This window comes from Poeciliopsis prolifica, unplaced genomic scaffold (assembly GCF_027474105.1).
Source record: "Poeciliopsis prolifica strain line A6 unplaced genomic scaffold, Auburn_PproV2 SCAFFOLD039, whole genome shotgun sequence".
NCBI lineage: Eukaryota > Metazoa > Chordata > Actinopteri > Cyprinodontiformes > Poeciliidae > Poeciliopsis > Poeciliopsis prolifica.
In genome coordinates, this window is record NW_026562414.1 from 2,082,021 (window position 1) to 2,107,788 (window position 25,768).

A 25,768-nucleotide genomic window follows, 5' to 3' on the forward strand; every position below is an offset into this window, starting at 1 on the left:
ATTGACTATGAATTCATTTTAGCTGTGTTGTCATTTACTTATAAATTTTTTATCTCACTTTTTGTTTAGATTCATGAATTTTATTGCTATTGTGAAGCACAACAAAATTGCTTTCATGTCAACCGCTGTGCGCAGTTAAATAAAATCTTAAAATGTTTAATAAAAGTTAGTAAATTTAACAATATAGTGTATTAATTATTGCATGTAACGAAAAAAAAATCCACATTAAGACATGAGCTTTCGCTTTAGTGCACGTCTGAAAAAAATCTTTGAGCTTCATGTCATACTGAAATGTATCAATAGGTGGCAGCATTACAGGTTATCTGTCTTGAATCACAGATATTACTAAGAAGAAGGAGTTTGGCTCTGTAATTTAGCACAAGCTAACCCAGTGAAGCAATGCTTGCCTTTTTCTTACCATGTGGATTTGAAAAGAAAGAAAACACCTTGGAAATAGAGAAGTAATTTTCGGGTGGTGCACTGCATTGACTCTTCACAGCCCATGTTGTGTTTAAATTCGTTCCCGCCCGTCGGAATGCTGCCCGGGCTTAAACTTGTTGGCTGATCCCTTTGAATTAGCAGCTCCTGGGCCTTGAAGCCGCGGTGCTCGAGTGTAGTGTTAAACCGGGATCAGAGATCTGTGACCGACGGAAACTTATTTAAGGTTTTGCTCATTTTTACAAGTCTATTCTTAACATGTCGCACACTGGACCCCCTCCACGATGGCGTAACTGTCCCAGGAGAGGGCAGCCATTGGCAGGTAAATAATAACACATATGGGATAATTTTTCAAATGTTATCTTCTGGAAGATATGTGAATGAATTAGCTTGTTTGCCCAATAACATGTGGATAGTGCTAGATTCGCTGGGTTCTCTAAAAATGAAGTTGAAGTTAATTTAGAAAAACTAGCTATCTCAGTTTGTTGTTAGAAGGCTTACAGTGAACAGTGCTATCCAAGTGAAAGAGCTATATTTAGTAAATAAACCAGTGATAGATTTTTTACCGCCGAGTTCCTTAGCTCACTTACAAAATTACATACATTTGAAATGTTTTGAATTTACGTTTGGATTTTGTTGTTTTTTGACTACCTAATGAGTTTTCCGGATTTATTCAATGAAGTCCGGCGTGACGCTTCTCACGTGCCACCTTTAAGGGCGTGCAAGTTAAATAAGCATGTAGTGGCTTTCAGTTGTGCTTTAAAACCAAAGTAGTATTCATGGCCAACATTTGTCAATTGGAGACAAGTTGCATGAAACGTTTTGTTTCCGTGTACAAGCTTCCTAGTATCACGTGTCAAAACAAACCGAGGCTATGCATGGTGCAGGATTGACAAAGTGCCACAAACTCCTCTGCCTAGAACTGCACCTATTACCACACATATTCAGTTAACGTTTAATGCACAGGTGTACACAAGTGAATTTCCCTGAAACGTTTCACTGCACAGCTTTCCGTTTTCAGTTTCTGCTATTTATCTTAGGTGTGGATTTTGCAATGAGTAGCATTAACCCAGAAGGTTTTGATTAGAGTGGCTTGCAAAATGTTAACTTCACTGGATAATCAGAATAATCTGGCTTTTAGGGTTAGAAGCAACGGATTGTAGTAAATCCAATTAAAAATCAATTATCAATTGTTAATTTAATGATATGACAGTGGTAATCCAGCACTCCATCTGGAGAAAGCAAATCTAAGTTAAAAACAACAACAAAACAGAAACCTTGTATTTCTTTGCAACCTAAGAATGAAGATGTTAATGAGAAAAATAATAATAAAATATTTTACCCATCTTTCTGACTTTATGAATTCATAAGGATATTTTGTATTTACAATTATGCTGCAATAAAATTTGGAGTACTAAAAAGAATAATACATAAGAACCCTGAACTAAAAAAATAAATATTTAATATCTTATTTAACAGGTTACTCTAAAACTAACAAATACTTTCACAAGGTGATGAAACATCATAGAAAAAACTACCAGAAGCAGATGATTATCTATTAAAAGCAAAAAGGAAAAACACTTAAAATATCCCAATACAACTCACAGCAAAGAAGAAATAATATTAAAGTGTTGAGATAATCTACCTTCCCTGGGCTAAAATAAATCAGTATAGTAGTTCAAGATAACGCCTTAATTAAAAATCGGATAATGGTTTTAATGACTCTTTTTTTCCTAGGTAAATTCCTGCCTATGAAAACAATGTTGGGCCCCCGGTATGATGACCAAGTCGCAGAGGAGAACAGGTTTCATCCGAGCATGTTGTCCAACTATTTAAAAAGCCTCAAAGTAAGGACGTTACTAAAGCCAAAAGCAGTGATATTGAGAAGGAAACCCATTGCTTCACTGTCTCTTGTCTTTTCCTCAGGTGAAAATGGGTTTGCTTGTAGATTTGACGAACACTACTCGCTTTTATGACCGCAACGATATTGAGAAAGAAGGAATTAAATATCTGAAGCTCCAGTGCAAAGGGTATGAGCAGATTTCACTGTAAAGCTTAACAGTTAAAAGTGTTGGAGTTCTGTCTGTGTTTCATGTGCTGGAATTTGTTATTCTATATGTTTAAAGCCACGGTGAGTGCCCTTCTAAAGAGACAACTGCAGTGTTCATCAGGCTCTGTGAGGACTTCATAGAGAAGAATCCCACAGAACTGATCGGTAAGCCATCTCTATTATTTCTCTTGGTTATTTTCCTGTCATCATTCTAGTAGAGAACATTATACAGTTCGAAGGCAATACATTGGTATACATTGAGGAGATGTATGTAAGCTTATTATTTTGAAGATGTAAATACATTTCTGACATATTTTCTCCCATTTTTGTGGCATTTCACAGATATAAATCATTTTAATGATTCTAACTGACCTTTAGCTTTAGACAGTTAAAAATATGTTTATTTATGCGGTGCATGCATAAATAAACATATCTGGTTGAGTCTGTATAAAAAGAAATGTATTTTATGTGGTGTTTTGATTTTGCAGTGATTGTTATGATTGTTATTACATTCTGAGAATTATTTTCCAGTTAAGGAAAAAGCAGATTTGACAAGTTGTACTTCATTCAAACCTTCTCACTTCAGTTTTTAGTGTGGCAGGTTGTATTGAGTCTAGTCATTAAGGGCTCTGATGAATACAAATAGTTTCACAACAGTTATGTTTCTGGGCTACTTTATTTTTTATTTTATTTTGTTTATTTTACAATTTTAAACATCTTTTTCTCCTTCAGTAGTTTGATTCTGGGGAAAACTCTTTTTGCAGTATACTGCTGTTTACACTACATTTAATAAAGTTTACAATAACTTTCATAATTTCACTCATGTTCAAGAAGGTCATTTAAGTTAATTTCAAAATTAAATTTAAGCCTTAAGGGCTAAAGTAGATGTTGTCATTAGATTATGGAGAAGATGCAGTGTTATTTTGAAGCACTACCATTTGTTCACAGCAGAGGGCAGCATAACTATACAATATGATCCTTTTACAGCAAAGTGTGTTTGGGGGCTTTGTCTAAAATGTCTTTCATACGTTTTACTTGCATATTTGTTCAGACACATCAATCAGGCTCTTATTGGGGTTTGTTCTGTTTGTAGAACCATGCAGAATAAGTCACCCCGATTAAGTTTTCAGAGTGGGTGCATTTTATACATGCTCCCAAAACAGTTTGCTGTCTGTGGAAGTCAGTATTATATTCATTTGTAAAAGTGTAGGAGTTATCATTAGAACAGAAACAGCTCTCCTCGTGAACATTGTGTAGGTGATTGTGGGTGAAGGAGCATCAGTTGGTGTCTAAATTATTTTTTTCTTTCCAACTGAAAATGTCAGTGTGTGGGCTATTATTGTATTGTTTTATGACTTTTGTTTTACGCAGTGCCTTCAGAGATCCCTTAATTTACAATTTTTTGCTCCTTTCATTTTTATTTTAGTCAAACCAATTAGTGTCTGAATAAATAATGAACAACAAAAGGAATTGTTTAGTTGAGAAATAATTCTTGCCATGTCCTAATCAATATCTGCAAAGACATGCAGTTTCATGCTATTGGCAGCAGGGGGCTCTCTTACACCTCGACTTTCTATTCATTGACTTTTTGCCTCCAAATTCAGCCTTGCCTTGTAAATTGAGTAGCCTGAGCACTAAAACAGATAGTCATCTCAACGACATCCTGCCTTTAGTCAGCTGGTAATCAGCTTTCCCTGCAGGATACATATCCAATTGAAACAGCTGGTTGATAAAGGCCGGTCAGACCCTCCTAACGCGGACCACTTCTACTCCAGTCAACTAAATTTTGCTTAATTTTCAAAGCTTTTGTACACCTCGCTAAGGGAAAAAAAACTAGTTTCTTAAATGTGGTGCATGTGGGGGGATAAAAGTCTCTGCTTTTGTCTGCTTTCATTGTGTTTTAGCATTTTCTTTTCATGCTTCATTTCCCTAAATGTTTCACACATCTTTTAGTCTCCTGTGTTTGTTCAGCAGTTGGTTTGAGGCAGATTGTTGATGTAGGAATAAGTCAGAAATCCCTCTGAGACGATTCACTCCAATTCTCAAAACATGGACTCATCTCAGAGAGGTTGACACGAACAGAAAGGGGTCAACATGCTCTTCCTTTTTAAAATTTTTTTGATTTATTAAATTTTTTCAAGACTCTAAAGATGAATAACAATTTATAACCATAATGCTTTGCAAGGTGTATTTTTCTGATTGTATAGAAGTTTGCATCTACCGCACATTTAATTTGCTGTTTTTTCAAACATTTTTCTATCTCCTGAAGGAGTACACTGCACGCATGGCTTCAATAGGACAGGCTTTCTGATATGTGCGTACCTGGTGGAGAAGATGGACTGGAGGTAAGAGCTGACACTGTGATCGTTCATACATCTGAGTGCTGGATTACAGAAAGATCCAGGACCCCGAGTGTGCGCCCATACACCTGTGAGCTTCTCGTAGTCGTCTCGCTTGATAACTCAAACTATCCAGCAGAGTCTCTCCAGTGGATTGCATCATTACTTCAGTTTCATCCTCCTAGCAATTTCAGTCTTTCTTCAGCTTGCCTTTTGTGCTATTTTTTTTTCTTTTCTGTCTCAAAGAAAAAAGAATATGCGATGCCACCTGAGTGCACTCTGTCAGTACCAATCAACACAAAGCATCGCAAAGGCCGCCCAGGTAGCGGCAACCGGGCCTTTTTCAGAGATGGAAATGATTTCCAGAAGCCGAGCAGGACGGCTGGGGGTTGGGGGCGCATCTTTGCTCTGAGGTGGAGAATCTCTGGAGAAGTGGGGGCTGAATCAAAAACCCTCCCACCTCCCACTGTTTCCTGTGAAATGAATAGTCTCAGGCCGTTTTCAGCTGTCATCCACTGTTAATGTGTTGAAAGATAATTCAGCTCTGAAACTGTCAACAGTGGTCTAAATTTATTTATTTATCTGTTATTTTTGGATTGTTGCTGGAAATAGAAATGGAATTAATGTGCGATTAAGCCTGCAATAACAGTTTATCTATGATGAAGTGAATGTCAAGTAATTTTTTTGTTTGAGATGAGAGTGAAACTCTCGACTTTAAAACATAAAACATAAAGTTTGTTCTGAGTGAAATTTTAATTTGGAAAGTTTCTGCTGTTAACCAACATCTTATACCCTCAGGTGCTCAAAATGCTCAAAAAATAGCCTCTTCACGCTGTAAAAGCTAACCTAGAATCTATCATAACAATTGCAAGATTTGGCCCAGTTACACCAGATGTTGCACAAAGCCATGTTGGAAGGCATCCCTTTAGGCTGTTTATTAAAAGGGCAAGCAGGTAAAAAATAAAATTGACTTGACAGGAGACTGGATTATCCTGGTCTTCTATTATGAATTAGAGAAGATGGCAGGTTAAAGTCTTGATAAAGCGATGAAGCCATTGAGAAAAGCTTTCTGTTCTACTTTTAGACACCAGATTTCTTGAAATTTTTACATTTTGTCATGTACAGACATAATTTTCAATGTAATTTTGTGAGATTTTATATTGATAACCAACACAAATCGACAGATATTTGGTAAGCAAGAGGAAAATGATTCATAATTTTAAGTGAAAATCTGAAATGCAAAAAATAAATATGAAAATGAAAATTAATTGTGTGAACATACAAAGAAATGGTCACACAATTAAACCAACAGACCAGGCAAAGTGAAACTTAATCAAACCTTCTGCCATCCTCTGTAGGGAAGCAACATCAGAGGTTTTAGAGACTTAGAAATGTTAAACTGCCTGATAAAGACGGCTGGTTCTGTTCTAGGGACTACCAGCTGTTACAACAAAAACAATGGTAAGACATTGAAGAAAAATTTGGTTCTACGAAGTATTGAGTCCTAAAGGTTCAACACAAATTCAGGCCACATCTGCTTTATATATATATATATATATATATTATATCCACATTTTCATCTCTCGCGGAGGGCCCCGATGACCTGTGGTCATCGGGGCCCTCGGGGCAGTCACCCCCAAACTGGATCAATGGCTACAACAGATCCCAGGAACATCAGACATCTCAGCCCAGAAATGTGCGGTCCTTGGCACAGCCAAGATACTGCGCAGAACCCTCAAGCCAGGCTGGTGTAGAGGACCCGAGCTCAGAGGATAAGAACCACCCGCGGTGGGTGAGAAGGGAAAATAATTATTTATATATATAAATATATTTAAAAAAAAAAAAAGCAAAACAAAACAGTGTATTCCAGCTATGGTCTACATTATACTGATCTGTTCTGTAATCTTCCAAAGCAATGCATTGTAGTTTGCGGGTTTAGGCTGATGAGCTGTGAAGAGGTGAAGAACCGTGAATGGTTTTAGAATTGAGGCCACAGCAGCATCACCTCTATTAATGAAGGTCTTTTTGTTTCACTCTGTAACCCAAACTGCTTCAAAACAACTGTGTTGGAACCTAAATTAATGAATTTTAAAATAAATACAATTTCCTTTGTGTTTATAATGACAATAAGACCTGTGTTGTAGCCTTAAGCTGCTAAAAAATATAAATCAGTCCTCTCATTTAGCTGCTGCAGTCTTAAAAGACTAACTAAATTTGAATACACTTTGACCTTTTACAAAATGATTGTGGTACTTTTATCAAATCCAATCATCATTTGTAATATAGGAAATATTAATGATCTCTTTAGGAATAGAAAACACAACTTTGAAAACTTGACATCGCCGTTTTGCTGATATAAAGTTTTTATTTATTTTTCTGCCCTGGTGAGTTTTTAACCAAACACAAACCCTCCCCATCAGTTTTCTTCTTTTCCTTATCAGCATCGAGGCAGCTGTGGCTGCTTTCGCCCAGGCTCGGGCTCCTGGGATCTATAAGGGAGACTACCTCAAAGAGCTTTTCTGTCGCTATGGTGAGGAAGAGGACACGCCCGCCGCCCCCGCGCTGCCCGAGTGGTGCTTTGACGACGACGACGGCGATGTGGACGACGACGGCAACGCGGTCAGCCAGGAGTCGGGCCCCAGCTCCTCTGGGTTGGCACTGGGCAAGAGAAAGAAGGAGAAACTAAAACTGGTCAGAGGCTCCATAATGGCTGATGTGATGTGATGCTGCATTGTAAAAATAAAATATATATCTATCAACCATGTGATAAACAAAATCTAATTATAACCTTAGATTTACTGCTGCAGTGAGACACTACTTTTCTCTGCAGAATAAGGTATATTTTGTAACTTTTTTATTGTACCCAGACTGAAAACCTGAGTCGAAGCGAATCTAATAGGCGAGAATATGATCCACCAGACAGATCTGGAGAAGGGAGTAGCAGCTCTTAGAGCCGTTACTGCAGCACTCGGCTGTCGTCTCTCGGTTGAGAGGCCCACCTCGTCAGTTCGACCACTCTGTGGCTGCCTGGCTGTTAGGAGAAAAATATGTGCAGAGCACAAGAGTATTTGTGGAAACACTTGACTTCAATGTTTAATGGTAACCAGAGTAATTGGGTGGTTTTAAAACATTTTATGTTCCTTTTGAGCCTGCTAACGTCCTCTAATCTTTTCATAATATTCCAAAAGTATAATTTCATCCATTAGCTTTCTTTTATGGATTTTTTTAAAAAATGAATTTATTTCTTGTTTCTTGTAGCCACCCAGAATCCACTTCTGCTGCAGCTCTGATCTCAGGAGATTAGCCACAGTTTCTCACTCTTTGCCAGGTCAGAGGCATTAGAGGTGAGGGAGAAATTAGATCCCGTTTCTCACTCGTGTGCACTCTGCTGTAACAAACCATTTTAGAGGAAGCTGGAACATATCGCTGATGGTAAATTGCTGGAGGCCAAGCCATTACCCAGTGTTATCATGATCAACTTTTAAAGCAATCGGAACAATATAGTTCCTCTCTCTTTAGGTTTGTTTTTGAACAAACAGTGGAGCTTGATAGATTAAATCATTTCTCTTAACTAAAGGACTACATTTGTTTCAAAGTCAGAATTTTAAATAATGCGTAGTGTTAATGTAGTAGTTAATGTGTAAAATTTGAGTTAGGTGGCAACACTTCAAAATCTCCATTATGCAAATCAGTCGAAAATCTGCTAAGTTATAAATAATGGGAAAATTAGCCTTCAGAACTTTTGTTCGTCCTTTGTTCATCTGTAAGTATGTGTGTCCCAGAGATCATGAATGTATTTTGGACAAATTTCAGTGAATTCAACCACAGAAAAAAAGCAAAAAACAAAGGGAAGAGTCATTATCCATAATGCAACAGGTTGAGTGTCGAACAAAATTAAATGCTGTATTATATTTTGAAATTGGAATTGGACAAAAAACATTTTGTGACATTTCGGTCTGATGAAACTGAACTTGGGGTGTTTGGGCATAATGACCATTACAATATTTTTGAATTATAAAGGGATGCGTTATGCTGCAGAATGTAAAATGGATAACATAATAAAGGGCGATTTGTGGAAATACTGGAATACATTTTTGCTTTTAAGAACAAGAAATATTATGGTTTTATTTGAATAGTTTATTTTTCTTAATAAGATGAATTGTTGAAATTGTTTTTTGTTAATATTAGATAGAGATTTGAGACAAAGGATTATTTTCTGCTACTAAATTTCCCTACCTAAATGTATCAGGTTTTTCTATCATGAGAAACTTTTTTTTGTAGCTTTGTCATTAGATTTTGTTTGTGGTTAAGAATAAAAATGCCAAGAAATAATTTTCCTTTTGTCCAACCTTCCATCTGTCATCCATCTGTGCAGATGGATGACAGATTTTCCATCTTTCCTCCCTCATAGGAGAAGTTTTAGTAGATTCCAAATGTTAAGCAGACCTTTAGTTATTATTTGTGAACTTTTGTGTCTTTTAATGTTCCCAGATGACCCTGGGAAAGTAGGGAATTTTGACTTTAATGTCTGTGCTCCTTCATATGTTCTTAATTGCCAAATGGAGTGCATAAGATCATGACTAAGTTTTCTTTCCTCTGCAGCTATTGTTCCCTAATATGGGTTTTCTGTATTTGAGATGACATACTGTTGTGCCTTATCTGTTTCTGTTTGTCTCTTTTTACTCTCACATTGAAGCAGTTAGCAGGACTTACCTGCTCAGAGCAAGCATAAAAAAACAAGCAAGTGAAAGGAGGAAGTACTTTAGAAGTGATTGTGTCAGCACTGTAAAAGCAAAGTTAAAGCTCTATTGAGACTGAGTCGAGGCAGAATAACAAGTTTTATGTGGTTAATACTTTAAATAATTAATGTGTCAATGTTTTTAGATGGTTAAAAATAAAAGTAGAATATTTCTTTGCATATCTCTGCCTGCTCCTTTTGCACTCAGCGACTCAGAACCAAAGAAACATCTGTTTTGAATCACTGTGTGTAGGAGGAGGTGAATGTTTATTCCAAACTCCACACCTTTTTACTCTTCTCTTTCTTTTACTTTCTCCTCCCAGGGTGCAGTGTTTCTTGAAGGGATCTCAGTGAAAGGGGTCACACAGGTCACGACCCAACCCAAGTTGGGCGAGATCCAAAGAATGTGTCAGGAGATGGCCGAGTGGGACAGGTGAGGCGATCTTTAATCACACTCCTCTCTCTCTTTTGGGAAACTGTGTGTATACAAACATATGTAGGTGTACATAGTTGGGAGTGACTCATGTGTTCAACTTTATTTTCTCCTTATTTTTTCTTTTTTGGAGCATCTTCACACTTTCAAGCAGGCGGTAAAATCAGAAATAGATTTTCATATTTTAGGGAAGTATACCATAGCAGTTTCTTTTTTGTTTTTTGTTCACGCAAATTGCCAGCCCCACTGAGCTGTCTCATCCCACCAGAGAACAATCCACACTGTAATTTTCTCTGCCTGCTTTTAAATACTTACTTTAAGCCCTGTGTGCTAATTTCTAGTTTTACTATGCAATCTAAATGGGCTGATGCAGAAGGTTTTTGCCGTGAAGGGTTTCAAAAGAGAAAATGTTCTCGAAGTAGTTGGTGTACAGAACCAAAATTACGTGGAGTGACCTTTATTTATCTTATCTATTGTAGGAGGACACAACTTTTCATACTTTCTGATCTCATCCTTTCACTTTTGTAGACTTTATACTATATTGAATGTTTTGAAGGAAACAACTAGGCAGTTGAAGCTGCAACATTTCTAAAATTCAAGCTTAAAAACTTCCAAACAAGCTTTATAGCTATGAAATATTTATTTATTAAGAAACATCAAATTTAGTCATTTTCTTCAAGCACCCTAGGAATGCATGGAAAAAAATTATAGTGAAAAGTTCTGGTGCAGAAAAGCCTCCCCAAACATAACACTTTAACTCCTGTTCTTAATATTTTATATAAGATTTTTATTTATTTAACTTTTATTTAGTCAGATGAGACAAGTAAGAATTAGTCTTATTTACACAACCGACCCGGGATCTGCATTTGGTTTACAAGCGAACACGTCCTCTTGTTCTGGTATCAGAATAATTCAATATATACCCTTACATCTGAAGACCTAAAATTTCTCCAGAAGTCCTGATCTTTTTATATTCTCTTTCTTAAACCTTAATCTGGCTTTTATCTTGAAAGGTGGAGCAAGTGTTTCCTTTTTGCATGCCTCCCATTAGAGTTAAATGTGCACAGTCTTTTTCTGACCGTACAAGTACCTGCTGTAGGATTCAGGGTGACATTTTGGGAATTTCTTCTGTCATCTTTTTGTCTCCTCATGAAATAAGCTTGCTTGTATGACCATGTTTGTAGTTGTTTTTGTCCTCCATCTTTAGACATATTTCAATACAGTGCCCCTGATTGAGTTCTACTTCTTTTGAGACTTTTTAAAAAGGCCAGAATTTTTTCCGAAGCCCTCATATATTTCCTTTGAGCTCATTCGTAATATTCACTTTCACTTCAACAACCAGAAGCTCGTTAGACAAAGTCTTTCATGTGGAAACAAGACAAACTTGCTTCAAAATGCAGATCAGCAATGTTTTAATCATATGCTCTTGATGTCATAGATGTGGGTGAGATTTTTAGCCATTTTAAGCAGGAACTAATGGTTGCCATAATAACCTGATTATTATTAACCATCAGTGGTTTTCTGTCTAAATATTAAAATACTTGCATTTGTGTCCATTGCATGTTGAAATGAAAGTCAGTTTTAAGTTTTTGCTGTTTACCAACTCTTGATGTATTTTAATACTTTTTTAGCCAGTCACTGTTTTCTTTCAATGTCACATGTATCATGTTTGGATTTTCAAGCAGTTATTTGCATAAAAAGCCTCCTTTAACATTTGTAAACTTTTGAGCTCAATAAAGAATTATTACATTAATATTGAGCTAAGAAGAGCTACTGCATAGTTCTCAATAAAAGTGTATTTATGTGATCGATGCCTTGCCTAATGATGGACGTTGCTGTGAAATAAATTGCTAATTTTTGTTTTATATGAGGTAATATTTTATGTGATTTAATGAAATAGTGGACTAAACGTGATCCCAATTACTATATTTTCTGATTACAGGTCTGGATTTCCGGGTGCGCAGCCTGTGTCCATGGACCGACAAAATCTTCGTTTTCTGGAGCAGAATCCTTATAAAGTCAGCTGGAAAGCTGATGGAACACGGTAAGCTTTTTTCACATAACCTGTCAGTGCAGTTGCCATACTTTCTATATCTTATTAGATAGAATTTGTGCATCAAATTCATTGAACTTGAGTTTATGTCTTCAAGGAAAGCTGTGTAAAGTCTAATCCATCATCCAAGTTGCTGAAAACACATTTCTTCACTGCAGGTTTTCTTTCTTTTGCTTTCCTGTCACGCTTAAATGTTTCAAATCATCAAACTAAATTTTAATACCAGACAATAACCTGAGTAAATACAAACTGTAGTTCTCAAGAGATTATGTTATTCATTACGTGAATTCAGACCAACCTGATTTTATGTGAAAAGTAAGTAACCTAAATCTAATCAATACTCAATTTATCTTCTGCTGTCAAGCATCTACAACTGGCAATGAGCGAGACAAATCACTCTTCTTCTTTTTTTTGCACAATTGTTTGAATTATGCCGCATTGAAATGTTTTCAACATACGTTTCAACGGCAGCTGTGCCGTTGCCACAGCTTCTTAATTGCACTGAACCCTAGCCTTTGACTAGACCACTCCAAAACTGTTTTGGAGATTTTGAGAAATGGACTCACATGGAACAAAATTCTGGTTTTCATCAACCAAGTTAATGAAGTTACTTGGTTCCTTACGCAGCAAAGTAGCTCCAAATCATCACACTGAAACCTTGAAATATGACAAAAAAGTAGAAAAAATATAAACACACATTTATTCAAAAGTACACAGCAACTGCAAAACTTTGCACTATGACTAAAGGAAAGAAAGACAATAATTATTTTTGAGTAACATTTATTATGGGATTTTGAATCACTTGAGCCTAAAGAAGTAATTATTTTGTATGTTAGAAAATGCTTTATACCTTACTGCAGCAGTTTTGTCTCCAGAAGCTAAACATTGGAAAACAGTCCTGTTCTCATGGGAGTTCACCACTGCTCTGTTAGGATAATACAGCACTAGAAGGTATGACTGAGCTTAACCATTAAGACTTTGTTTGTGAGATCTGAAACGAAGCTTAACACGACTTGTGCTCCCTCATTAAGTTTTAATTACAGTATATATCTAATCAAGCAGACTGCTCTCTGTATGGCAGTAGAGATGTGCAAATTAGCTACTCTGATGGATAAATCCAGACTGGGAAGGATGACTTTGTCCAGTCTGTCATCCATGAAGAATAAGAAATGCACCAGGGCACTTGTTCTTTCCTGTCACGTTTTCCTGTGAATTTGTTGTTTTCTTTTGTTTCATGTCTCTCTAGTGCTCGAGGCCACTGCTGCAAGGGAAGAGAGACGTTTTAGTATTCTGCTACTCGGCTGTGAAGCACTGCCTCTCTGGATGGTGCAAATGCGCTGTGTGCAGATGAATATTTAATGACTGCAGTCAATTTCAGAATTTTACATATCAGCGCTTTAATTTCCTGTACGCGTGAGACTCGAAGGGAGCAGATTTGGCTCCTGACCAGGACGCTGCTAATGTGCGTAATTAGCTGCCGTTATCTGCAAAACGCTTCAGAATGCGGTTAAAAGTTTTGTTCTTAAATTTGATCAGAGACTTTCAGTTCTTCCTCTGCTTACCCAAACTCTTGACGTGCAACCTGTTTTCCCTCCAGCAACTGAAGTTTTAAAGGGTAGAGATGCTGTATGTGATTTCATCAGTAGTGATGCAGAAATGAGGCGCAGCATGTTGTGTGTGACTCATCACCCAGGCGCAGGTTATGCACTATGCTGACATTACTCTATTTTTCACTCTCCTCATAGTTAGTAAGAAACATTTTAATGTTGGGAATAAGAAAACAACAATGAGCAGGGCATTCTGCATTGAACTGCATCCTCACAAGATTATGTTTTATTTGCTTGAGAAATTTTTGGGTTATCAGTGGTTAGAGACAAATACCATAAAAAGTGTTGATCATTAATTTTTGATCCTACTTTAGTCATTGTTAAAAGCTAGGGGGAAAAAAACATAAAATTGTAAAAATATAACATGATTGATGAATTTAAAGGTAGTGCGCATGCTTAGTAGAATGTGCTGTTCGTAAAGGTGTAATGATCATAACTGAATTGCAATTCGTTTTTCTCATCATGTCCTCTATGAAAAATGGAGGACATTTCTAATGAGGCCTAAGCAGCGGCAGCCTACAGAAGGCCTATTGTTTTCATACTGTTTATTATTATTATGATCATTATTATCATTAATGATCATAATAATATTTGATTTCAGTTTCGAGCTGAGCTGCACCAAACTCACTCGGATGCATCCTTATAACAGTCATTGGTGGGCGTGGCCTAATTTATCTACAGCGCCCCCCGAGAATATTTTAAATGATCAGCCCCAAGTCATGGTTTAACCCAGAATTATGAAACTTGTCACACATATGTATCTTGTCAAGATGTACAAAAAAGTATCTTGGAGCCAATGTCCAAACCCAACAGGATGTTGGCCATTTTGGATCAAAATCGCCATTTCCTCTTTTCTATAAACGTCGTATCTGATCCAACTCTTTATACAGCTTTGAGATACAGACTTCAGAATCACTCAGGAGTCTTCAGACATTGAAGGTCAGAAGTTATCACAGGATTTCTTTTACATCAAAGCATGTGGGTGTGGCTAAGTGTTAAATTGACTATTCTCCTTGAAACATCAAAGTTTAATAACTTCCACATGTCAGGTCACAGCTGCATCAGACTTCATATGTCTCACTACAAACCAGTCCTGATCACATTGTCATGGTCAGTTGATGTCATCACCTCAGCCCCGCCCACTTTCAGCAGAAAGTCACTTGTTTGTCTTATTTTTAAGACATACAGTAGAAAAGGGTTTATTTCTGTGCCAACTGACATGAAATTACATGATGAACTCTGTCAATGCTGGCTGAACCATGTGGGCGTGGCCAAATGGCGAATATTAGTCCCTCACCATATGCATACCATTGTCTATATCACACATGGATTATTCGATTTGCGCCAAACTGGATATGTAAGATCTTTGTTCACCTCTGAAGAGGCCAACAGCAGTAGTGGAGTATTTTGACTCCACTACACCCCCTACGTTAATCCATCAGCTATATCTCCTCGCTACATCGGCCGATCTGCACCAGATTATTTGTACTGCTAAACGCATCAATATGTATCGCGTGGCAGACGGACGCGGGAAGTGCGCGAGAGTGTCTGCGGTGGCAAGTAGGCGGCGTTGCCGGAACCACCGCAGTGGCCAATAAGCCAGAGAGGTGCTGAGCCAGACACCTCTTGTGGCTTTAATTAAGTGTTACACTTTCTGTTCAGCAAAGTTTTAAGACCTGCATTGAGTTTTCATTGGAAGTTTGAGTTATTGAGGTGGCAAAGAGAGATTATTCCACTTTGCATTTTCCCAGCATTCTTCAGTCATAGTCGGTTTAAATCCCTCCAAGTTCCTTTTCCTGACTCTGCTGAATGCAAGATAGGTCCTGATTTTAATTAAATAAATTGTATTTTAAAATTTATTATCTTTAGCGTTGGTGGACAATTTTTGTAATTATTTTTTGTGAAAAGGTAAACAAAACAAAAGGAAAATTAACCGACTTTATTGTTCTTCTTCCTCTCTGTCCCAAGAAAATGATCCTGGCAGTCTCATTTTGTGACTGGAAGGCTGTGCATCAGCAAACCTGACAGCTCAACTGCAATGCTCACTAACACAATAACAAGCAAAAAATGATGACAAACTGCTGAAGTGAATCTACTTAGCTAAAAATAATTTGCCGTCTTTCCCTCATGCACAGAGCAGCCATACAGCAAACAATAAACTGTCACTGTCTTATCTGGCAAGCGCATGGCTTCTAATGGGCTTTGGAAAATCTGTGAATTGGCCAAGAGGAGAAACTTCAACTCGGTTGAATTTTAAATTGGCTTGTTATAGGGTCTTCTGACATTGGTTGATTGGTTTGTGCATAAGTGAGGAAGGAGGAAAAGGAGCGAAATGAGGGGAGGAGGTGTGAGTGGATTGGGTTTTAAAGAAATGACTTGAATTTTCTCGATGAAGGACTTTGGAAAGTGTTGGATTTCCTGTTTTAAGATTACTCTTAATTCATTTTCGTTCCTCAAAGATTCAGTTAAAATAATTCTCAATTATGAATTACTCTCTATTAGATAGGTTTAATCAGAATTAATGTCTCAGAAGACTGAGCTGCTTGGTTTAATCACAGTTAAGAGATATAAACTAAGCATTTGTTTTAAAAGTTACATAACACATACAGCATGTTGTTTTACATTGTAAAGTTTCAGCTTGCCTAGTTCAAGTCCTGAAACTATTTCCTCAACATAGTTGGGATCAGCTGTTCATTGTTGCATGACTCTGTGAGGTTGTGTTGAAGCCTGCTTGTAGCCGTCAGAAAGAAGTCTGCTCTTGAAAATTGAACTTGGTTGCTACTTTCCGGTTTGAAAAGAATAAACTATTATCCAAAATATAACAGTTGCAGAGTGCCGTTTTAGAACCACTTTGTCTTTGTTTACTCTTTGTTAAGAAGGGAGGTTTTAGTCAACACTGTTATTTACAGAGTTCCTGCGAAGTGTTGTATTTTTTTAATGGTCTTATGAATTATGTATTTTATAGATCCAGAAAGAATAGAGAAGGTAGAAAAAAATGACAAGAAAGTAGGATTTGAAAACGTGTGTATTTCAAGGCAGTTTTTATTTCACAACGTGCTGAAGAAAGGAAAATCTAGTTTAAAAGGCACTTTCAAGACAATATAAAAAGTAAACAAAATGCAATTTCAAAAATAAGCAGCTAAGACAAAAAAATGACGTTTTTTCAACTGTGTTTATCATAACGTTTCTTCACCTTTAATCTGAAAGGGCAGTCACAATTTCCTTTTTGTCTCTAAAGGGAAAATAACCCAAGGCTCATTGGGTTGACAAAAAAATGCAGTGCTTCCCCTTCACATAACACTAATGATGTGCAAAGCCCTTGTTTCTGATTTAAGCCCTCCCCTGAAGCTCGGCTGCTGTCAGTCATGCTGCAGGACTGGACTAGCAAAGCTGGCGCTCCTGCTGTCTACACCTCATTAGGGCTAAAGAGCTTGGGGGACATGGCTCAGGGTGTAGGAATAAAATCCAAGCCTCACAGCATCCATCAGAGGACAGGGAGACAGAAACGGAAGAGGCAGAGGTGAATGGACCTACACTTGTGTGCATAAAAGAGCACATTATATTGAACAGTTTCCTGATTTATCGGAGGAAGTGATTACAATTTCTGCTGTGAACATTATTTCGGAGAAGTGGGGAAGAGATGAAGCAGGTGAAACTGGGATGATGAGAACGGCCACTGGGAGTAGCAGTGAACTAATGGTCTTCCTCTTTTTTTTCGTCTGAGCACTTGACAACATTACCCATGGCTAACTGGCCAATTAGACAGCAGGGGAACCACTTCTGCTCAGCTCAGACCTGTTGTGTCCGTACTGGGTGACAGATCTTCTCAGCTGTGGCTCTCAGCCTGTTTGATCTTTTGAGCCATTAGTCATTTGTGACATAAAACCCATTATCCGTTTTCAAAAGGAGATTGTCCCATTGGTGTGTACTATGATTTGCCTAAACTGAGCTGTGAAGACATTGCATTCTTTCTTCTTCACCCTGCTCAATCCTGCGATCACCGTGTCTCCTCTCACCTTGAAAAGTGCAGCAATATCTGGCCAACTCTTTATTTTTCCTCTTCTCCTTCTCCCACACCTAATTTTTCTTGCAGATACTGTAAGACAGTGGGATATTGAACTCTTCTCTTTACCCTTAACTGAGTAGCCTCTTCACTGGACAAACATCCTTTAGAAGCACTTGGGAATAATTAAATTATGGGCATAGCCTTATTGGATTTCCTTTAAATAATACTCAGTTTGAAGGATTGTTAACTGTAAAGGGAGTGGGATCTACCTGAACTGGAGTAGTGATGTCGTTTACTGACTTGTTACAATGCTACCTTTGGTAATCTGCTCTTCAGGCTATTTTGTCAAACTGCATGTTCAAGTTACTCACTGAAATGCACACTTTTTCAGAGTATTTAATACCTAGAGTTTTGTATTGAAGAAACATCTTTTTTATATACTCTAACCACTGACTTGAGAAGTGAATTCCACTGGTAATTGCTTCATTACCTTCAGGGTAGAGTATATTCGGAGAACATTTTGGCCTCAAACTTGGTGTGTTGGTTGCTTGAAAATTGGGCAAGTCAAAAGATTTTAGTGAATTTGAAATGGGCCAAATTGCGATGCCTAAATGACTGCAACATTTCAGCTCCTATGGGTTGTTCCCCGTGTGCAGCTACATGGTCACGGGTGAGAAAACTGAAACTATAGAACCAGTGGAATCTGGTTGAAAGTTGTCAGAAAACCCTGTGTTGTGAATGAATATCAGTCAGTCTCCATGCTTTTCCCGATGCCTATGATCTCTTTCAACTGTACAATGAAACTGTGATAAATGAAAAGAAAAAAATGGTTTGAGGAGCTCAAGACATTTGACATGTTGACTTGGCCTCCAAACTCCCCAGATCCCAATCCAATCATACTTCTGCTGGATGCCATGACGGCCTCACCTCTGGACTTAAAGGATTTTCTGCTAACATTTTAGTGCCACAGTTCACTTAGGGGTTTTATGGAGTTTATGCCTCAACGAGCTATAAATTCAGCAAAAGAGAGACCAACACGCTTTTAGGAAGATAGTCCAAAAAGTTTTTTCTAGGTGGTGTGTATTACATGTATTGTGCTGCATTTATTTGCTTCTTTTATTCCCAATTTAAAGGTGGTTTGAAATTCATTTTTGGCCTAAAATACTATTGTCCAGGTGCATTTAATTTAGTATATTACATCTTATTCAATTTGAAGTTAAACCCTAAATTTGTTTTTTTATTTTAGGGTCCCTTCATTTGTTTCCTTCTGCTTATTTTAAAGGTGTCTTTCTCATTTCTTCTGTCTCACATGAACTCCGAGTAAAACCTTCCTCTCTACATTCAGGAACCTTCTCATTTCTTTTCCTTTTTTTTCCTCCTCCTTCCCTGCCAGGTTCATATTCAACCTTTTCTCTCTAGTTCCTCTGTTATTCCCTCCTCTGCAGATGTCCAACTCATCTCGGCCTTGCCTCTCCAAGTTCATCTTCAAATTGCTCAACCTGAGTTGCCCTTCTGATGCACTTATTTCTAGTTGTCTCTGTTTTGGTCACTCCCAGTGGAGATCTAAACATTTTCAGCTCATCCAGGTTCACCCACAGTCTTTTTTTTGTTGTTAGTTTCACCCTCTCAAAATCACACATTGGGTCTGGTGTTACTACCATTCTGTAAACCTTTCCTTTTATTCTTGCAGACACCTTTCTGTCACAAATAACCCTTTTGTGTTTTCTCTATACACTCTGCCTGCTGTCTGTTCTTGTGCATTTCTTGTAATGCCTGTTGTTTCAATTGCTTTCATACGTTTTACAATTCCACCTGTTTTTTATCTTATTTACACAAATTTTCTCCTGCTTTCACCTTCTTCTCTCCAAAGCACCCACCCACACATACTTCTAGAGTATTTTCCATCTGCTTCCTACTCTCACCACATATTACAATGTCATCAGCAAATATCATAACCTATGAGCAGTGCTTTTTGACCCATTATTCTGTCTCATGCAGTTCCACACTTGACCTGTTTTACTTTTACCACACACCTCACCACTATCTCGCTGTCCTTGTTCACATCCTGCGCTACTCTAACACACTTCTTTTTGCAACACCTGACTTCGTCTTACAGTACAAGAGCATCAAACACGTCTGTGTGTCCTGAAATTAAGCCTATCGAGTGTCGGCTCTGATAATGATTTTTCTCTCTCATTTAAGGGGTTTCTTACATGACAAAAAGTTATTTTCAAAAAATTCTGAGCTGACAATTTTCAAAATGCCAAGAATATTGGACATGATGTTGTATATTATCTTGGATGGTGAGTGGTAATTTTTTTTAAAAAATGGTATTTTGTTCATTGTAAAGCAATAGATTAATTGAGACAATGTTCCCATAATAAAACATATTATGTTTGAGAATCTCTTCCCTATTGCACTTATATTTGGCATGTTTTTAAGTTTTTCATTTCTTAACCAGCTGGTACTGATCACACATCCATTACACCTAATCCCTTTGCTACAATTGTGGAGAGTCACAGCAGGTATGAGAAATGCAACGCTGCGTCTGTGGGGAACTCGTTAATCTGTCTGTCTCTGTCATCTGCCTATGTTTTCTTAAAGGGTGTACTTTTTTATTTTTTACGGAGTCAGAGCTGCCAGTTTGCACACCATTAAAGGTTGCTTTACATTTTCTATTTATTTAAATGCTCTCATTTGTTAAAGCCTCAAAATAATTGTTTTGTTTCAGTGTGATAAAGAAGCATAAACCTATGAAACATCAATAGTGCTTCCTACAGTGAGGTCAAACCGTAAACACGAAAAAGCAGCATTCAGCTTTTATGTTCCGCTAATCTGGAATAATAAAACTGCAAAACAGCCGAAACGCTGACTTCTTTTAAACTGCTTAGAGTTGCTTTTGATCAATAGCAACATTTATAAATATATTTGATTATGTTTATTCTTAATTATTTGAAATGCTTGTTTCATAATTGGTTACTGTGTTATGTTTTATTATGTAAAGAATTTTGAACTACCTTGTTGCTGAAATGTGCTATACAAATAAACTTGACTGATTTTGAAGAAAGTAATTGATAAAATGCTCTATTAAAAAAAAATTAACATTTAGTGTAATCACAATTGGCCTTAAACTGAAAATGTTCTGTTTTTATCTTGGATGATAAGTAAGAAAAATGTAAAAATATAAACTGAACTGTAATTTATTCTGCAAATCCTATGGATAAATTGTATGATTAACAAAACCCCTATCGTATCTTTTCATATATTAGCCATGCACTAATTATACCAACAAAAACAAGTTTATTTGGAAATAAAATGTCATTTGAATTAAGGCTGCAAAAGTAGTTTAAACACCACTCTGTGTGATTTGTAGCAACCATAATTCTAAGTAATACACACACATTTACAATATTTTCATAAAAGCAAATTAGGGACAGTATCCAGCTCCTCTAAAGTACATATTTAAAGAGGGCTTTAAAAAAAATACAACTTCTCCACTCTTGAAAACAATTAAATGTAATTTACTGCACATCACTTAATGAGCAAATAAATAAATGCTTCTAGCATCTCAAAGACCTTTCTGCATAGGATTAAGTATAGTGTTGAAAATTAGCATAATTTACAATGTCTTTTCATATGTGAATCTAAATCTAAATGTACTTTTAATTCAGGAGAGAAATATCATAGTTCAAGCTCTTCAGTGTAAAATATAAATGTAATTTTAACTACTTTGTATCCCTACCTCACAATGAACAATACCATAAAGATTGACCACCATATGGTGCAGTGGACATAGCAGATTCTCAAGTAGTGTGCATTTTATGTCCGTTTTACAATATTGATTTCCTTATCACTCAAACACCTGATCTTGGTCTTGTTCAAAGCATATTTAAAAGATTGGTGTTGGAGTCCCTGACTAAACTCAACTTCCACCACTTGTTTTTTGTGTTACATTTTATTTTATCTATTTTGGTCAGCTGCATTCATCCAACGGTGGAATGTTATGAAGTCATGAACATTTTTCTTTTTCTGTTCCGTGTCCAAACACATGTCTAGTATTTAAATTGAGATGTTCAAAATTTAAAGACAATTAATAAAATTGCAGTGATTTTGGTCTGTAGTGTACATTTCGGTGGTTACTCAAGAACATTGTTACAAATAATATATTACAGCTGTATTCACAATACTAGGTATGACAATAAAAATAAATTAAAACTAATTCTGGTTAAAGACTTTTTAGTCTTTAAAGTTCATATATTTGAAGGTATTTTTTTTAGTAAAAACAAAGGCAGCAGGGCTGATTTTTTAAAGAGCGTTTCATCTTTTCAGCTCCTCTCCGAGAATGAACAGAAGGAAGGATCAAGGATTTTACTTGCATCTATTGTGTACAGTGTTTCCTGACTTAGTAATCAGTTGTTGAGGTAATAAACAGTTGGATGAACAGTTTGATTACACTCCAGTCTCTCTGGATTTCTGTAAAGCTTATCAGGTTTTCACTGATCATGAGTTTTATCTTCTGGATTTAGACAAATGGTTCAATAATGATTACATAATCAATATAAAACCTCTATAAAAACTGAAATAATATTGAGTAATCACTGTACTGGAGTTAATTTCATTTGACTTGCTTCAAATTATATTTCTGTTTTATGTAACTTAGAGGACAATTGTCCAGATGGGATATTTACTCACTAACAGATCGGCTCTGTGTAATGAGAGATTTTACCTGATTACTTTCAAAGTTGAAGATAAACACTTAGAGTCAAAAATCAGTTCACACTTAAAGTGTATGTTTAGGTTATTTACAACTTATTTTTCATATGACAGCCTAATAATATACTGAAAGAACCATGCAGAAAAATATCAAATCTTAAAGTGTAAAGGGTCTTGATGCTTCATGCACTGGCAGCATGGATCCAGAAAGGCTAGAATCAAATTAACTCTTTCCAAGTGTTCTTACCGTAACACCAAACTGGTAAGATGGTTTATTTCTGGAGATATTTTTAACAGTCACTGATCTTACGTTGCTGACTCTCAGAGGAGATTACTCGAGTGAAAAAGTAATTTTCCAGTTATAGCCTTTCTTCCTCACTTCATTTTCCTCTATTCTAAATTTATTTATTTTAAAAAAGATGGAAATGTAAAATAAATTTTAGTTTAACATGAACCGGTTTGATTTTAAAGCTCTAAGGACTGAAACAGGTATTTAAAAAAATATTTTAGTATATATATACAGCCCAAAAATGCTTTTGCCACAGATCTTGTTTATAATACCTGTGCTTAGCGCCAACATCTGGCAAAATTTCGCTTTGCACAGCATGGTTGACTTGCTCCAAATCAGCGGATGGCAACAGGCCAAATTAGCATTTTCTTTTTTTGCCACATTTTAAAAGTTTGTTCAAAACGTGCAAGAAGATTGGATGAAAACATGACTGTTGTATAAGCATGTACAACAGTCATGCTTGACTGTTGTACAATGTCGTTTTTGTGGAATGCTGTTAGTTTCAGGGTGTGTGGACACACACCCTGAAATAAATATTTACTTTTGTCTCATCATTCCACAGAATATGTCCCTAATAGTTTGGGGATTTTCTGGTTGGTTTTTGGCAAATCTAAATGGAAACCATTGTTTATTTTTTGTCAGCAGTGGCTTTTGTGCCAGATCTCTCCTGGATGCCATTTTTGTCTAGTCTTTATTTTTATTTTTGACTCACTGTGTTTCGCTGAAGTCATGCAAGGTTTAAAGTTGACTTTGGAACCCTATACAAACTGAGAAAGGTAATCAACATTTGTTCTTGCATTTCTTAGCATTTGAGAACTTTTGAACAATTTAATGTTTTCAAACAGGTCCTATTTAAGTGATTCTCAATTTTGTGGTTTGTCAATAATCAGGTCTGGGTGTAGATTGTGAACTGAACTGAGCTTACTTTGTCATTTTTCAAGGGAAATAGCACAGTTTTCAAGTAGATCCATGTTGGTGCAAATGGTTTTTTCACTCTCTGAAAGGAGAGGCACCTTTGAAAACTACTACTTCTATTAATTCAGATTGTCTTTGATGCTAAAATGTTGATGGTCTAAGATATTTAAGTGTGACAAAAGTAGATTTAGAAGAGATGTGTAAGGGGTAGAGCACTTCTCAGCAATATGTAATGTCCACAAAGGTAAAATATTCTGACAGCACATTGTTTTCATTCAGTGACTGTGCTGGAGAAACTTTTTGGATGTCATTTAGTTATTTTTAATTAGTTCTTATCGTACCTGGGAAGTCCTGCCAGGGATTAGCTGCATTTGGACCTGTGTCAATGCTCACAACTTGCTGGAGAAATTTTTTTAATGAGAAGAAAGAATTTATTTTTTGTGTTTCTATAACTACTCTTGAGTAAGATAAGACTTTTTTTTTTTTTTTTTTTTTTTAGAATAAACCTCCTGGTGTTTGTGTGAAAAGTGGGTTGTAAAAGTTGGTGTGGTTTGAGGGATTCATTTTGTTGAGATGCTGCTTTTAATTGCTCAGTTTTTGCACACATCACAGCTAGATAAAAGCTAAAGTTTGTTGTTGGTATTTTGTAATTAAAAGTGGTCTGTCTGGATCTTTGTCTTTTCTCTCACAATAAAAGCTTTTACGCCTTCACACCATGTTCTAGTTCAATTGTTCACAACACATTTACAAATTAGAGGCATACAAACCCTTTCTTGCTCCAGTGTGGTTCATAGTACTCTACCAAATTTCAAGTTTGGCCTTTCTTAGCTAAACACAGTTTGTCTTTGAAACATAATAACATATTAGATATTCAAAATTAATAAGAGAAAATTGCTGGAGTTGTTTGCCTGGAGGGATTGTACTGAAGCAAAGCAATGCTAAAATAAAATACAAAAATGTCACACTTCCTCTCATAGTTTAATACCCATTTCTACAAACTGTATTTCATTGGGCAATTATGTGAACTGGATGACCACCACTTCTCCAACCCTTAAAAGAAATGTGTATATTATGCATGTATAAGATTTTTTTCTACGTTAAAATGTTCAAATGATTTTGAACTTTGAGCACTGCAAGTATAACATGTTTGTGAACTCTGTGTTTTATGTTCAATGTTCATGATTTAAATTTTGACCAAAATAATAGTGATTTCAATGATATTACAGTAAATGCCTATGTTTCCCGTTTGTTTATTTCATTACCACACCATGTTCTAGTTCAATCTTTGTAGATCTACATTTTATTTGTAATACTTGTTCCTCCAGGCTCTATGCTGGATCCCAGTTTGATTTCATTTTTACATGTAGCACTGGGAGTCTATCCTTGTAATGTCCATCTTTTACTACCTATTTCAATGTATTTCATATCTGTCTGACTTTAAATAAAGATATTAGGGATGTTTCAAAGCATGTTTTGGACTGTTGCACTGAGATTGGTGCATTATGGATTTGAAATTCAATAAGCTTGAGAAATTCTCATATTTTTAAAATTTGCTATAAAAAGCTAAAAACAAAAAATCATGTTAATATAATTGTAATATATTTTATTTGGAATGAAGATGTTGCATGTAACTTTATCCATTTCAAAATGGTTAGTTTATTGCTGCCTCATAATTATAACTATATAACAGTGCTAACTCATTCTTCACAGGTATATGATGCTGATCAATGGAAAAAATGAAGTTTTCATGATCGACAGGGACAACTCAGTCTTCCACATAGCAAACCTCGAGTTCCCTTTCCGGAAGGATCTTCGTGTCCATTTATCCAAAACTCTACTGGATGGGGTAAGGAGGCTTTTCCCCCCCTTACATTTACGTGTGGTCATTTTGATTTTTAAATTGCTATATGTTCTGTCTGTCGACTTTCACTTTCCCAGCTCCTGACTGGAGCCTGCATGTTCATCCCACATTCTTATTGAATGCACCTTGTGCTCAGTGTTGCAGAAAATTGTCTCCATTTTGCAAATCTTAGTGAAAGCATGTGTCACTGCAAAGGCAGTAGGGTGACAGGAACATGATCACACATGTTCTGGAGAAATTGCTCATTAATTGTTTCACAGTTTCCTGTGTTGTGTGTTTTGTTGCAACATTCTGTTGTGCATGGGGAGCCTCAGTGGTTTCCACTC

The 25,768-nt window shown here is 36.5% G+C and overlaps 1 protein-coding gene across 1 annotated transcript in view; it reads left to right on the top strand.

The window, feature by feature from the left end:
* The first annotated feature begins 360 nt into the window (after nt 1–360).
* Nucleotides 361–25,768, top strand: part of rngtt (RNA guanylyltransferase and 5'-phosphatase) — an 86,717-nt gene continuing 61,309 nt past the window's right edge. Inside the window, exons 1-9 of the mRNA XM_055054419.1 lie at nt 361–760; nt 2,176–2,285; nt 2,365–2,468; nt 2,565–2,653; nt 4,758–4,833; nt 7,269–7,518; nt 9,889–9,998; nt 11,941–12,042; nt 25,292–25,427. Coding sequence (XP_054910394.1) covers nt 697–760; nt 2,176–2,285; nt 2,365–2,468; nt 2,565–2,653; nt 4,758–4,833; nt 7,269–7,518; nt 9,889–9,998; nt 11,941–12,042; nt 25,292–25,427 — 1,041 coding nt within the window. The 5' untranslated portion in view covers nt 361–696. The remainder of the gene's footprint in view (nt 761–2,175; nt 2,286–2,364; nt 2,469–2,564; nt 2,654–4,757; nt 4,834–7,268; nt 7,519–9,888; nt 9,999–11,940; nt 12,043–25,291; nt 25,428–25,768) is intronic.